This window comes from Solanum verrucosum, unplaced genomic scaffold (genome assembly GCF_900185275.1).
Source record: "Solanum verrucosum unplaced genomic scaffold, falcon-dt-bn FXZP01000163.1, whole genome shotgun sequence".
Taxonomy (NCBI): Eukaryota; Viridiplantae; Streptophyta; class Magnoliopsida; order Solanales; family Solanaceae; genus Solanum; species Solanum verrucosum.
This window is the reverse complement of record NW_026020379.1, coordinates 1,261,111-1,273,557: the sequence shown is the minus strand read 5'-3', so window position 1 is coordinate 1,273,557 and position 12,447 is coordinate 1,261,111. Positions and strand designations below refer to the sequence as shown.

At 31.7% G+C, this 12,447-nt stretch overlaps 1 protein-coding gene and 1 pseudogene across 1 annotated transcript; both read left to right on the top strand.

Moving 5' to 3' along the window:
- The first annotated feature begins 3,193 nt into the window (after nt 1-3,193).
- On the top strand, nt 3,194-4,168 carry LOC125839020 (cytochrome P450 CYP749A22-like). Its single transcript, XM_049518016.1, has 2 exons — nt 3,194-3,373; nt 3,773-4,168. Exons 1-2 carry the CDS (start codon nt 3,194-3,196, stop codon nt 4,166-4,168), a joined length of 576 nt encoding a protein of 191 aa, XP_049373973.1.
- Nucleotides 4,169-4,694: 526 nt separating this feature from the next.
- LOC125839062 (cytochrome P450 CYP749A22-like) lies at nt 4,695-6,528 on the top strand (annotated as a pseudogene).
- The last annotated feature ends 5,919 nt before the right edge of the window (nt 6,529-12,447 follow it).

Genomic DNA, 12,447 nt, shown 5'->3' with positions numbered 1-12,447 from the left:
GATCTATTTTTACATTGTATTGTGCTAACTTGAATGCCTTGTACATGATTGTCAATCCAGTTATGCATGCTAGAACCAAACATGATGAAATGGGCTATCATTTTGTTCGTGAGAAGGTGGCCAGAGGACAACTTATTACTCAGCTTGTGAGGTCTAAGGATTAGCTAGTTGATATTCATACCAAAGCATTCACAAAACAGGTCTTTGCTGAGTTTCGCAACAAGCTAGGTTTTATAGTTCCTTCACTCACTTCTTTCACTATACGAGGTGATGCCCATTGTTGGATGAATTACACTTTTCCTGGGTCGATACACAATCCTTGAGATGAGATAATATGTCCCAGGTAGTCAACTGATTCCTGTCCAAATAAGCATTTGGACCGCTTGGCCACCAACTGATATTGACGCAATAATTGCATAATCGAGACCAAATATTCTAAGTGATCAGTCCAAGTACGACTATAAATCAAAATGTCATCAAAGAATACCGGGACATATCGACGAAAGTAAGGTCTAAATATTTCATTCGTAGTTGCTTGAAATGTAGAGGGCGCGTTTGTAAGGCCAAATGGCATGACGGAAAATTCATAATGTCCATCATGAGTGTGAAATGTCGTCTTAGGTACATCCTCTGGACGGACCCTAATTTGATGATATCCGGACAATAAATCCAATTTGGAAAAATAGCAGGCACCATTCAATTCATTAAAAAGTTCATCAATGGTAGGAATTGGAAATCTATCATGAATTGTGATTGCATTTAATGCACGATACTCAACACAAAACCGCCACGTGCCATCTTTTTTTCGAACCAACAATATTGGAGAGGAAATGGGCTTGTACTTGTTCTTTTGTCCCTTCATTTAGCATTTCAAACACTTACTGCTCCATAGCCTGTTTTGAAAATAAGGATATCGATATGGTTTCACTTTAACCGGTCCTGCACCTGGAATTAGATGGATTGCATGGTTCTGACTTCGTGAAGGAGGCAAACCTAGAGTTTTCTGAAAGACATCTTCATATGGTTTAAACACTATTGTTAATTCAGAGGGGGGAGTACATAAAGGTTCCGAATCAGATACCAATTATAGATGAAAATAGGAAGAAATTGCATCTGTAGCAACCATTCTTCTCAGACTATGTAATTGCACTGGTTGCACATCAGTAGGTGCATCCCCTTTCCACATTATCCTAGAACCATTCAGAGTGAATTCAAATATTCTATTTGTATAATCAGTAAGGACATGACCCAAAATTGCGAGCCAAGAAACCCTTAGTACTATATCAGCACCATGAAGGGATAAAATGTATAAATCTTCCACTATTTTGTTTCCCAGTATGGTTATTGGAATTTTTCTAGCCACACCCTCACATCGTAGTCGCTGTCCACTTCCTACCACCACCGAAAAGCTTGGCGATGGTTCAGTCTCCAACTGAAGAAAGTTTGCCATCCTCGCCTGAATAAAATTACGTGTACTAGCATTATTCACAAGCACTTGTACTGGTGACCCATTAACATGACCAGTAAATCTAAGAGTAGTGGAAAAATTTCCTCCAAATAAAGCATGATATGAAATAGCTGACTGTTCTTGAACCTCCAAACATTGTAATTCCTCCGCTAAGACATCATTCGACACAAATTGATCCGGTAATGTCACTTCAGCCTCACTTTTCAGATAACAGTAGAAGTTGGGGAAGTGACTTATACTTGTGACCAGGAGAGTATTTTTCATCACAAGAATAAAAAAGACCACGTTCCCGACGACTTTGTAACTTTGCAGGGGAAAGGTGTCTCATGGGCAGACGATTTGATGTAGTTTGGGCAACTGAAGCTATCTGATTCGAAATGGAGGGCCTTGAGACTGCACAAGGATGAGTGAGAGTTGTCAGAAATGGTGGAGCCTTACTGAATGCAGGCTTAAAGGAGCCAGGTTCAAGTTGGGTCTTTTGCTCGTATAAATGGGATAAACATATAGCTTCATTTAATTTTGTGGGCTCACGGATTAAAATAGCCACTTTAATATCAGGTCTCAATCCAGAAGTAAAAAAATGTCCTAATACCTGAGATGGAAAATGCATCATCTCATTAGAAACCGCTCCGAAACGACTCTGGTATTCAGCCACCGTAGTGGTCTGCCGAAGTTTAGCAAGTCGACCCTCTGACGCCTCTAGATCTCGTTTCTGAAATCGACCAGCAGTTTCTCAGCAAAATGCTCCCAATTAACTAACTGTTTATTGCGACACAACCATCGGTACCATTCCAATGCATCACCATCCAAGTAGAACAATGCTAGTGTTAACTTATGATCCTCCATGATTCCATAAAATTCAAAGTAACACTCTGCTTGGAAGACCCATGATTCAGGATTCACTCCATGGAATCGTACTAATTCAACCGAAGCAGGTTTGTGACGCAAAGTAGGAGGTGTTGGTGTTTGTCCTCCATAAACTTCAGTAGTTTGACGTGGTCGAGATATTGCCACTACAGGGGTACTATTCTGAGAACCTAGTGCCATCACATGACCCACCACCTCTTTCAGCATAGATCGAATTTCAGATATGTCACTCGAGAATGATTCTTTCACCACCCGTATGGAGTCTTCGAGGGACTTGAGTTTTCGGTCCTCTTCCATTAGAGACCTCTGGATGAAAGCACCAATGCAACACTCACAACTTTTACAATACAAAACACACACACAGATATATATATATATATATATATATATATGTTTTACTGAATATAATTACAATACAACAAGACAAACAAAGGAACTGTAAGTAACACTGATACAAGGAAATACACTTGAAATCTGAAATTAGAAGCCTACAATTGGGTTGAGAAGACAGAAGAAGAGGGTGAGAACTTACAAAATCATAATTAACTGCCTACCCTTTTCCTACCCACGTTCTCACACTTTTATACAACTTTCATAACTAACCGTCGCCTTGCACACGTGACTTTCTTCCTGCCCAAAAGTAATTGTCCAACCTTTTAGGTGGAATTACACTTCTTGTACTCCGACACAGCTTGTCAATGCGAATATCACTAGTCGCATCCTCCTTATCATTCATAGTAGCAGATGTCTCAATTGAATTCACAACAAAAAAAATTCGACGAATGATCGACGAGATCTGACCACCCTTAGCTAGATGTAGCTCCGCCCCTCAGGAACAAGAGTATCACATTAGATCAAATGATCAACAAGATCAAAGCATTGTATCGTGCTGGGAATCTTACAACAACAAGCTTACTTGGCTGGTCTGTTTTTCTCTTAGCACTTCACCCCGAATGGCAAGAAAAAGCCAGAAAGGAAGTGGTTACATTCTGTGGCCTTGAATTACCAACTTCTGATGCAATTGCAAGACTAAGAACAGTAAGCAACACTCTCAGAATTGAATTTTGCTTACATTGTTAGAGAGAGTACATTTTTATTTACTTAAGCCGGCCTGTTCCTTTTTCATGGGCCATGCACGTGGAAGTTCTTCTTAACAATGGATGGTGGTTAGACTCAAAACATAAGAATTCTGCCTGTTTTGATATTGTATTGAATTGTGTGACAGTTTCATTTAAATTATGTTGCTCGGACTCTTCAAAAATGTTGATGGGTGTGTGTTGGATACTCCAAAAGTAGTGCATTTTTGGAGAATCCAACACCACAAGTGCGACAATATATTTGGAGAGTCCGACCAACATAGTCTAAAAGTTGAATTGTTAGAGAGATCACACTTTAGTTAATTATATCTTCAACAGATTCTTTTGTCGTTTGTTGCAGATGAACATGATACTTAATGAATGTATGAGATTGTATCCTCCAGCTATTACAGTTACAAGGAAGGTTAAAAGAGAAGTTAGACTAGGGAGCATGACTCTTCCAGCTAACATGACAATGTTCATGTCAATTCTGGCACTGCACCATGATCCTCAAATATGGGGTGAAGACGTTCACATCTTCAAACCGGAGAGGTTTGCAGAAGCGGTAGCTAAAGCAACTAACAACAATGCAGCAGCATTTTTTCCCTTCGGGTTCGGACCTCATACTTGTGTTGGTCAAAATTTCACAACGAACGAAGCAAAGATTGCCTTGTCGATGATTTTGCAGCGTTATAAGTTCACTCTGTCACCTAATTATGTGCATTATCCAAATAATATACAATTGTACCATTATTGATTTCTATTATAATAGTTATGACCACACTTGCATAAGCACACAATATTATACAATTGTAACATCACTGATTCCATATTATCATGGCTTGGCTTTTATTATAATCCTTGTAACAAATGACAGATAAAATAAAGACAAAGGATATCAAATCAAAATGATATTAAAATGATGTCTTCCTCACATGGCCATTAGCCCATTAGTTATTCTTAAGATATGAAAATTAGATAATATTCCAAGAGAAAAAAAAATACACAGATTGAGACTTCTCACTTGCAATCTCTTTTTAATAATTTGGAATCATTGTACTGCATTTTGGCATGATATAATCCCTTGTAGTCGTTGCGGACACCTAAACTTTCATGGTCCACACCGTCTGACATTCATCGAGGTCTTTGTCAAGAGCAAAATCAAGAATGGCCGGTGTTTTGAAATGCTATTAATGAAGCCAATATTCGAGTTACGAGTACATTAGAAAAACTATAACCTCTCAAATTCATTCAACATCTGGATTAAAAAATAAACCGTGAACATGATGATGATGATGATCATTCTCGCGAGTTTTAATTTCTTTGTTTGTGATCCTTGAATTGGGATCGTTAAGAAGCTATGTTGGACTCCATTTCATGTACAATTTATGATGAAATCTCAAGGTATACAAGGTCCTCCTTACAAGTTCCTACATGGAAACTTCAAAGAGATTGTGGAAATGGAAAAAGACTCCATAAACGACGCCATGGATCACTTATCACATGACATATTTCCAAGAATTCTACCTCATATATTTTCTTGGAAGAAACTGTATGGTAAATTCAAAAGATTATAACACATTTTCTTGTTTTACTTAGTAATTAGTATTGTCTCAGTTTCTCATGTCACTTCACTATAGGGGTAAATTTTCTCTACTGGTATGGAGTGCAACCTGACCTAGCTAGTAGTGACTGAACCAGAACTTCTCAAAGAAATACTGAGCAATAGAAACAACAATTATGCCAAAATGGATCTTGAAGGCTTTCCCAAGAAGCTTTTAGGAGACGGGCTTCCGACATCTAAAGGCGAAAATGGGCCAAAATGAGGAAACTAGCCAACCGTGTTTTTCATGGAGAAAGCCTAAAGTAAAATTCTTGTACAATATTTTGGTAAGGAGTTCCTTGATCTGCTTCCTTTAGTGCTAATTTTTTTTTCAATAACGTTTGTGACTGCAAAGTATGATTCCGGTGATGATTATGAGTTGTGAGACAAAGCTCGAACGTTGGAAGATTTATGAAGTGTTTGAAGAGTTTAGGCTATTAACATTAGAAATCATTTCCAAGACTACTTTTGGAAGTAATTACTTAGAAGGAAAGAACATATATATTTCAAATGCTGATGAAGTTAGCATTTCTAGTTTCCAAAAATGCTCACAAAACTAGATTTCCGGGCATCAGGTAAGTCCCTTCCTCCACGAGACGTTCATACATTTGCTCAGTTAAGCCAAACGGGCTCTAAATGTTTACATTTTGTGTAGTAAAATATGGAAAAGGTGTGATGATAAAATAGAGTCAGAGAAACTCGATACGTGACAGCATTACTCGGATAATAAAGAAAAGAGAAGAGGAAAAGATTGGTGAAGAGCATAACTTTAGAAGTGATTTCCTTGGAAAACTCCTAGCTAGATGCTTATCAAGAATAACAGAATATCAATAGACGATATAATTGATGAGTGCAAGAACTTTTATTTTGCTGGTCAGGAGACAACGTCTTCTTTGCTCGGATGGACAATCTTCTTGCTAGCTACAAACAAGGAGTGGCAAGAAAAAGCAAGAAAAGAAGTTGCTGAATCATTTGGCCAGAAAGTTCCTAATGCAGATGGCCTATCAAGTCTGAAAATTGTAAGCATTAAGGGTCTATCAATCGTTTATTATCAGTTTCGATACTTCTATTCAATTACGTAACAGTTTTCAATATTCTTTGATCAATGTAGATGAACATGATTCTTGATGAATCTCTAAGATTGTACCCTCCAGTACCATTCATCAAAAGGAAAGTTGAGCTAACTTTACCACCTAAAATGCTGATATACATATCACCATTAGCTGTTCAACATGATCATAAAATATGGGGAGAACATGTTCATGTTTTCAAACCGGATAGATTTGCTGAAGGGGTTGTTAAAGCTACAAACAACAATCCAGTAGCATTTTTGCCGTTTGGCTATGGACCTCAAACTTGTTTAGGTTTGAACTTTGCAATGATCGAAGCAAAAATTAGTCTTTCAATGATTCTACAACGTTACATGTTCACAACTTCACCAACTTATGTTCACTGATCTCCTGTTCAGCTTCGTTCCACAGCATGGAGTTAAAATCATTCTCCACAAGATTTAAGATGTATAAAGCATGATTGTACTTATATTTGACCAAGCGAATAAAACTATGACATGTCTCTTGAATTCAACAACTTTATAAACTTCTTCTTCTGATCTTGTAACACCATTGACAACCTTTTATGAGTAAAAGAACTAAAAATCCACCTATTTTGATTTTAAAAACTCACTGAAAATGGGATTTTTTGACCAAAGTAAGCTATTATAACAATCAATTTACCAAAATAATATGTTTTTTTGAAATTTTACAAAACTAGTATAAACGTAGTTCACAGTAACGTTTTAGGTTATATTTTATTCAAAAAAATTGAATAACAAAAAGACAAAAATCTGACAGAATAAATAGAAATAAAACGTTATTGTCGGTAACGTTTTATAATTCGTTACTCTGAAGCACGTTTTACAGCTAAAACATGACTCACAATAACGTTTCTCAATGGTGACAGAGAAAACAGACATAAAACATTATTGTCGATAACGTTTTATAATTCGTTACTCTGAAGCACGTTTTACAGCTAAAACGTGACTCACAGTAACGTTTCTCAATGGTGAAAATTGACATCCAATCTTCTACAACTCTCATTCATTATTCAAATTTCCACTATTAAAATGGATAGACATATTTTGTACATACCTTCATTTGAAATATATATGATTTTCTCTTCTTTTTTTTCTCTTTTCACATAAACAATACTTTTTTAAAACAAAAAGAAAAAAAAAAGTGAGGATGACTTTACACAAATTGGAGCTTGTCTTATATCATTTCAATTTCAAAATTTGTAAATAAATCATATGAGAGATCTTCTTAATTGAAGCCTAAGATAGCATCCCTTCCAAATATTAGATCAATCGTTTTCTTATCATTATTAAATATTAGACTATCAATAAAGAAGTTATTTAATTAAAATTGATGTAATAAGTAAGTAAATCAATTATTAAAAAAAATAAATAATGGCTACATCATAATAGAAGAGACAAAGGAATTAATTGATATTGCAGTAAAGCCTCCTCACAACTTATTTTCCTTGCAAAAGTATTATCTATGTATGAAAAGAGAAGAAAAGAGAAATTTATATATGTGTAAAAAAAATTAAAAAAAAATATAAAAAATAAAAATAAATAAATAAATATATATATATATATATATATATATTCATTTTAATAGTGGAAATTTTAATAAAGTTGAATGAGGCATGTACTAGATTTTTTTTTAATTTTCAGTCATTCCAGAAAAATGTTACTGTGAGTCACATTTCAGCTGTAAAACGTGCCTCTGAGTAACGAACTATAAAACGTTACTGACAATAACGTTTTATGTCTGTTTAATCTGTTAGATTTTTATCTTTTTTGTTATTGAATTTTTTTAATAAAATATAACCTAAAACGTTATTGTGAACTACGTTTATACTAGTTTTGTAAAATTTCCAAAAAACGTATTATTTTGGTAAATTAATTTTAATAATGGCTTACTTTGTTCAAAAATTCCTGAAAATGGTCTGTTTGGAGATTAAAATACAGCTACTCCATCCGTTCCAAAATAAGTGTAACCTTAGTAATATCCACAAAATATTTAGAAACAACATAATTATAAAAAAAATAAAAAAATAAAGGTGAAAATTTAAGTAACACACATGCTAGTAATTAAACAACATGCATCAATATAAGAAAAAGAAATAAATTCAATACTTGCCAAGCTTTTCCATTCAAATTGTTTTTTCAAACAAAATTTCAACTTCAAATCTTGAAATGTCATAATTTGACGACACTAAACAGATTCAAGAACAAGATTGCTAAATAAAAAGCTAATTAGTAGGAATAACCATTACATAGTTTAACACCAATTCAAAAACAAAAGTCGATATATGAAAATATGATTTTTTCCATCTTACTTTCAACGGAACGACATATTCATATATGATATATCCCCCCAACGCACTTCATCGTCATAATCATATTCATATTCATAATCATCATTATCAACATAATCATAATCATAATCATCGTAATCTTCATATGCCCGAACAACCGGAATGCTTTCACATGAACCCATGATGATGATGGTAGAATTCAACAGTTTTTGCTAACCAATTTTATTTTTATTTTTAATAAGGGGGAATCTAATCGTTATTATATAGGCACTTACTTGGATATACTTTTGTACATTTTGATTGTTAGTTTTACATTGGAGAACTCAACAATTTTAAATGTAAAAATACGTTGGAAATCTGAAATTAAATTAATTGTACTATTGGGGAATATCAATAGTATACTAATAATGCAATCATATATATCATACGCTATTAGCGGATACATCATATACACGTTACGTTGCTTTTTGAAAGTTTATTTGACTAATTTTAAAATTAAATTACATAATTCGATATTTTAAAATAAAAATTTAGATATTCAAAACTATATGAAAAATATTATATATAAATTGTAATTTTTTTCATATCAATATGTAAAAAGAATATACATTTTAAAATGTTAGTCAATACTCATATCATTTGACTCTAAAAAAGGAAATTGTGATAACTAAAAAGGAACGGAGAGAGTAGTAAATAAGTATAATTTACTCTAAACGAGTGTTTGACCATAGAATTTGAAACTCCAATTTTTAATATTTTAAAAACGTTAATGACCAGTTAGTTTATTTTTTACAAAAAAAAGACCCCTCATTTAAGTTAATTTTGGACAGCAAAAAACTTCATGCTCAACGTGAAGCTATTGTATGTACTATATTGTTGAACGAATTTATTAAAGAATAAGTGATTATTATTATTATTGTTGAGTAGTGGATATTTTTCAAAAAATATGTTTATTTGAAAGTTTGTATATCAAATAATTGTAAATATTTATATCTAAATTTTTTTAAAAAAAAAAGATATGTGATTTATTAACGTTACACCTTAAAATATATATCAATAAGAGTTTTGATAGTCTTCACAAATTATAAAAAAAATTATGTTTATAAAAAAGTACACCTTAATTTCCTAGAATTGCATTAGTCATTTCCTGGGATATACAGTATAACCTCACTAAATTAATATAGGTGGGACCATGAAATATTATTATTTCGTAGAGGTATTATTTAATTGATAAATTAGTATTTATTAATTTAAAGAGTGTTTCGACACCGCAAAATTCATTCGGAGATGAAATCATAGAGAATTTGAATGAACCCACTTGTGAAAATGTCATTCATGAACTTGAGGTCATGATTAATGATCTCAGTTACCGCAAAAAAAGAACGTTAATAATTTGTTGGATGGGTGAAAATGACACATGTTCACAAGTCCACAGCTTAGAATAAATTGTGGATACCATTGGAAAAAACTATGTTGATGATAAAGTTGAAGATGATACAGTACTTTTGCAACCAGTTATGCGTAAGGAATCACTTATCACATATAGAACTCTTCACAATTTTATGGTACAATTTGAAAAGACAGCACTGAAACTTTTGGATACAATAAGAAAAGTTAGAGATGAGCTTCAACTAGATTTAAATTTTAACAAAAATAGAAAACAATATAATTACATTTCACTAAATTGTCTTAGATATTGTACTTTTAAAGAATTGTTAATTTACAATATTAATTGGACCATATGTTTATATATAGAGGTCTTCTGAAAATATATTATCTTATCGAAATAGGTGATTTTTTCCATTGACCTAAGTTGTGACCGGAGAAAAATATTATTTTAGAGAGATTATTAATTTAGTGAGATTTTAGTTTCATTTTATATGACAACCTTTTCTTTAAAATTTTCTTTTACTCTTATGAACCATACAAATATATAAAAATTGGTTTAGATCACAAATTGTTGAATAGTTATTTTTTTTCTTCTTAAACATCATGTCAAATTAAATGATGTTATATAAAATAAGACATAGAAAGTAATAGCAAGACAATTCAAAAGTATATAAAGTTGAAGCACTTTCATTTTCAGTAGCAACTTCCTTGGCTTTGCTGTTTTCTTCTTCATTATTAGTATTAGTATTCTTTGATATTATTTTATCACTATTTTTCTCCATCTTTGATTTGTTTTTAGTTTCAAATCAAATCAATAAAATTTGATTCTATCACTACATTTTAGTTAGGGGCGTATATGGCTAGGTTGGTCAAGTTTTTCAAATATCAAACCAAATTATGTGTCGGATTTTTAAATTTATAAACCAAATCAAACCAATAAAACTCGGATTTTTCAACCTCGGATTTTTTTGGGTTTTTCGGATTTTCGGGTTTTTTCGGGGTTTTCCGATAAAGTATTCATACAAACATATAATTTACTTGTACTTCAAATATTTCTTTAGTCCTACCAAAATACAACTATCAAAGGTGTTTCTTAAGAAAATAACACAAAATATGATATGATTAATGACACTAAAATATCCAACAAAAAAATAATAATAAAATCGCGTAAAATAAATATTACAAATTAACAAGTCATAATGAAAATGATCATAATTTAAAAGTACTAAATCATGCTAAAATAAGTTTAATAAGTATTAGTTACATGACTAAATATTAAAGAAATTAAAATTATATTATGTATTTTAATTGTCTAAACCAATGTAAAACTAAAGAACAAATATTCAATATTATTATCATTCTTAGTGTTGAATTGATTTTCTTTTTGCATTAGTATTAATTTGATTTTGATTTAATCTTTATTATAATTACCAACATTTGTGGACTATAATCTTTATTAGACCATTCAGAATTCTAAGTTTCAAACTTGAAATAATATATTAAAAGATAAAAACTATGAAAGAGTATAAGAAATATTTAAAAATTGTATCAAAGTAAATATTTTTATGTATAAAATAAAATTTTGAAATTTTAAATATTATGTCGGGTTGGTTTGGTCTCGGGTTAGTTTTTTGTAGTTAAAACCAAACCAACCCAAATATAGTTGAGTTTTTTTTCAATACCAAACCAAGTCAAACTAAATCACTAGTCGGATTTTTTTTTCCGATTTGACTCGATTTGCGGTTTAATTCGATTTTTGGTTCGATTTTGTACACCCCTAATTTGAAATCGACAAAAGGAAAAGAAAAAAGTAATTATTAAGGAAAGTGTCGAGAAGAAAGAATACATGTTAACCTTCGCATGTAACAAATATTAATTCGAATTTTTTAATTTTCCTATTATTTTGTCAACTTTCAAGTATCTAATCATATTTCATATATGACATAAATATTAATTCTAGCTAGTTTCGTGTATTATATTTTTCTGTCTTTATTTAGAATTAAGCTTATGTCAGTAGGGGTGCAGGTTAGTTCGGTTTATGTATTATTTGTTTGATTTATCGATTTTTTTATTATAAATATGCCAAATCAATAATCAAACTAATCAGATATTTTTTTATCAGTTTTGGTTCTGTTTAACCAATAAGAAAATATTTATAAAATAAATGTATGACTTTTTCAATAATTTTATGTGACAAGACAAGAATGTAACTCATAAAATAGAAACAATAATAATTAACTTGAAAAGAATTATACAGTTATTGAATTCATACGATAATAGCTAGGAGTGTAGGACCACCCTCGCATAAGCACCCAATATTTATACAATTATTGAATTCATATTATAATAACTAGGATTACCCTTGCATAAGCACCCAATATTATACAATTATCGTTTGGTAATAAATTATTTCTTATGCATTGTTTAGTTTGGTGTATTAAAAATAGTATGCATTGTACAAAAATATTTATTTACAAAAGTATCCTTCACAATTATGGTGGAAAAGATATAAAAGTACTTTTGAGGGGTAATTGTATCTTTAACCATATTAATGCATGTATTAAATCCTTTGCATTACTAATACCTAGAAATCTATGATATTAATAATATACTCCTCAATACACAATGAAGTGTATAACTGATACAAGCATATAATTAATGCA

Bases quoted from the DNA above. Each gene is read 5' to 3' on its own strand.
- LOC125839020 (XM_049518016.1), top strand. From the start codon at position 3,194: ATGATCAACAAGATCAAAGCATTGTATCGTGCTGGGAATCTTACAACA. The intron at 3,374-3,772 runs GTAAGCAACACT...CGTTTGTTGCAG, and splicing joins CAATTGCAAGACTAAGAACA to ATGAACATGATACTTAATGA.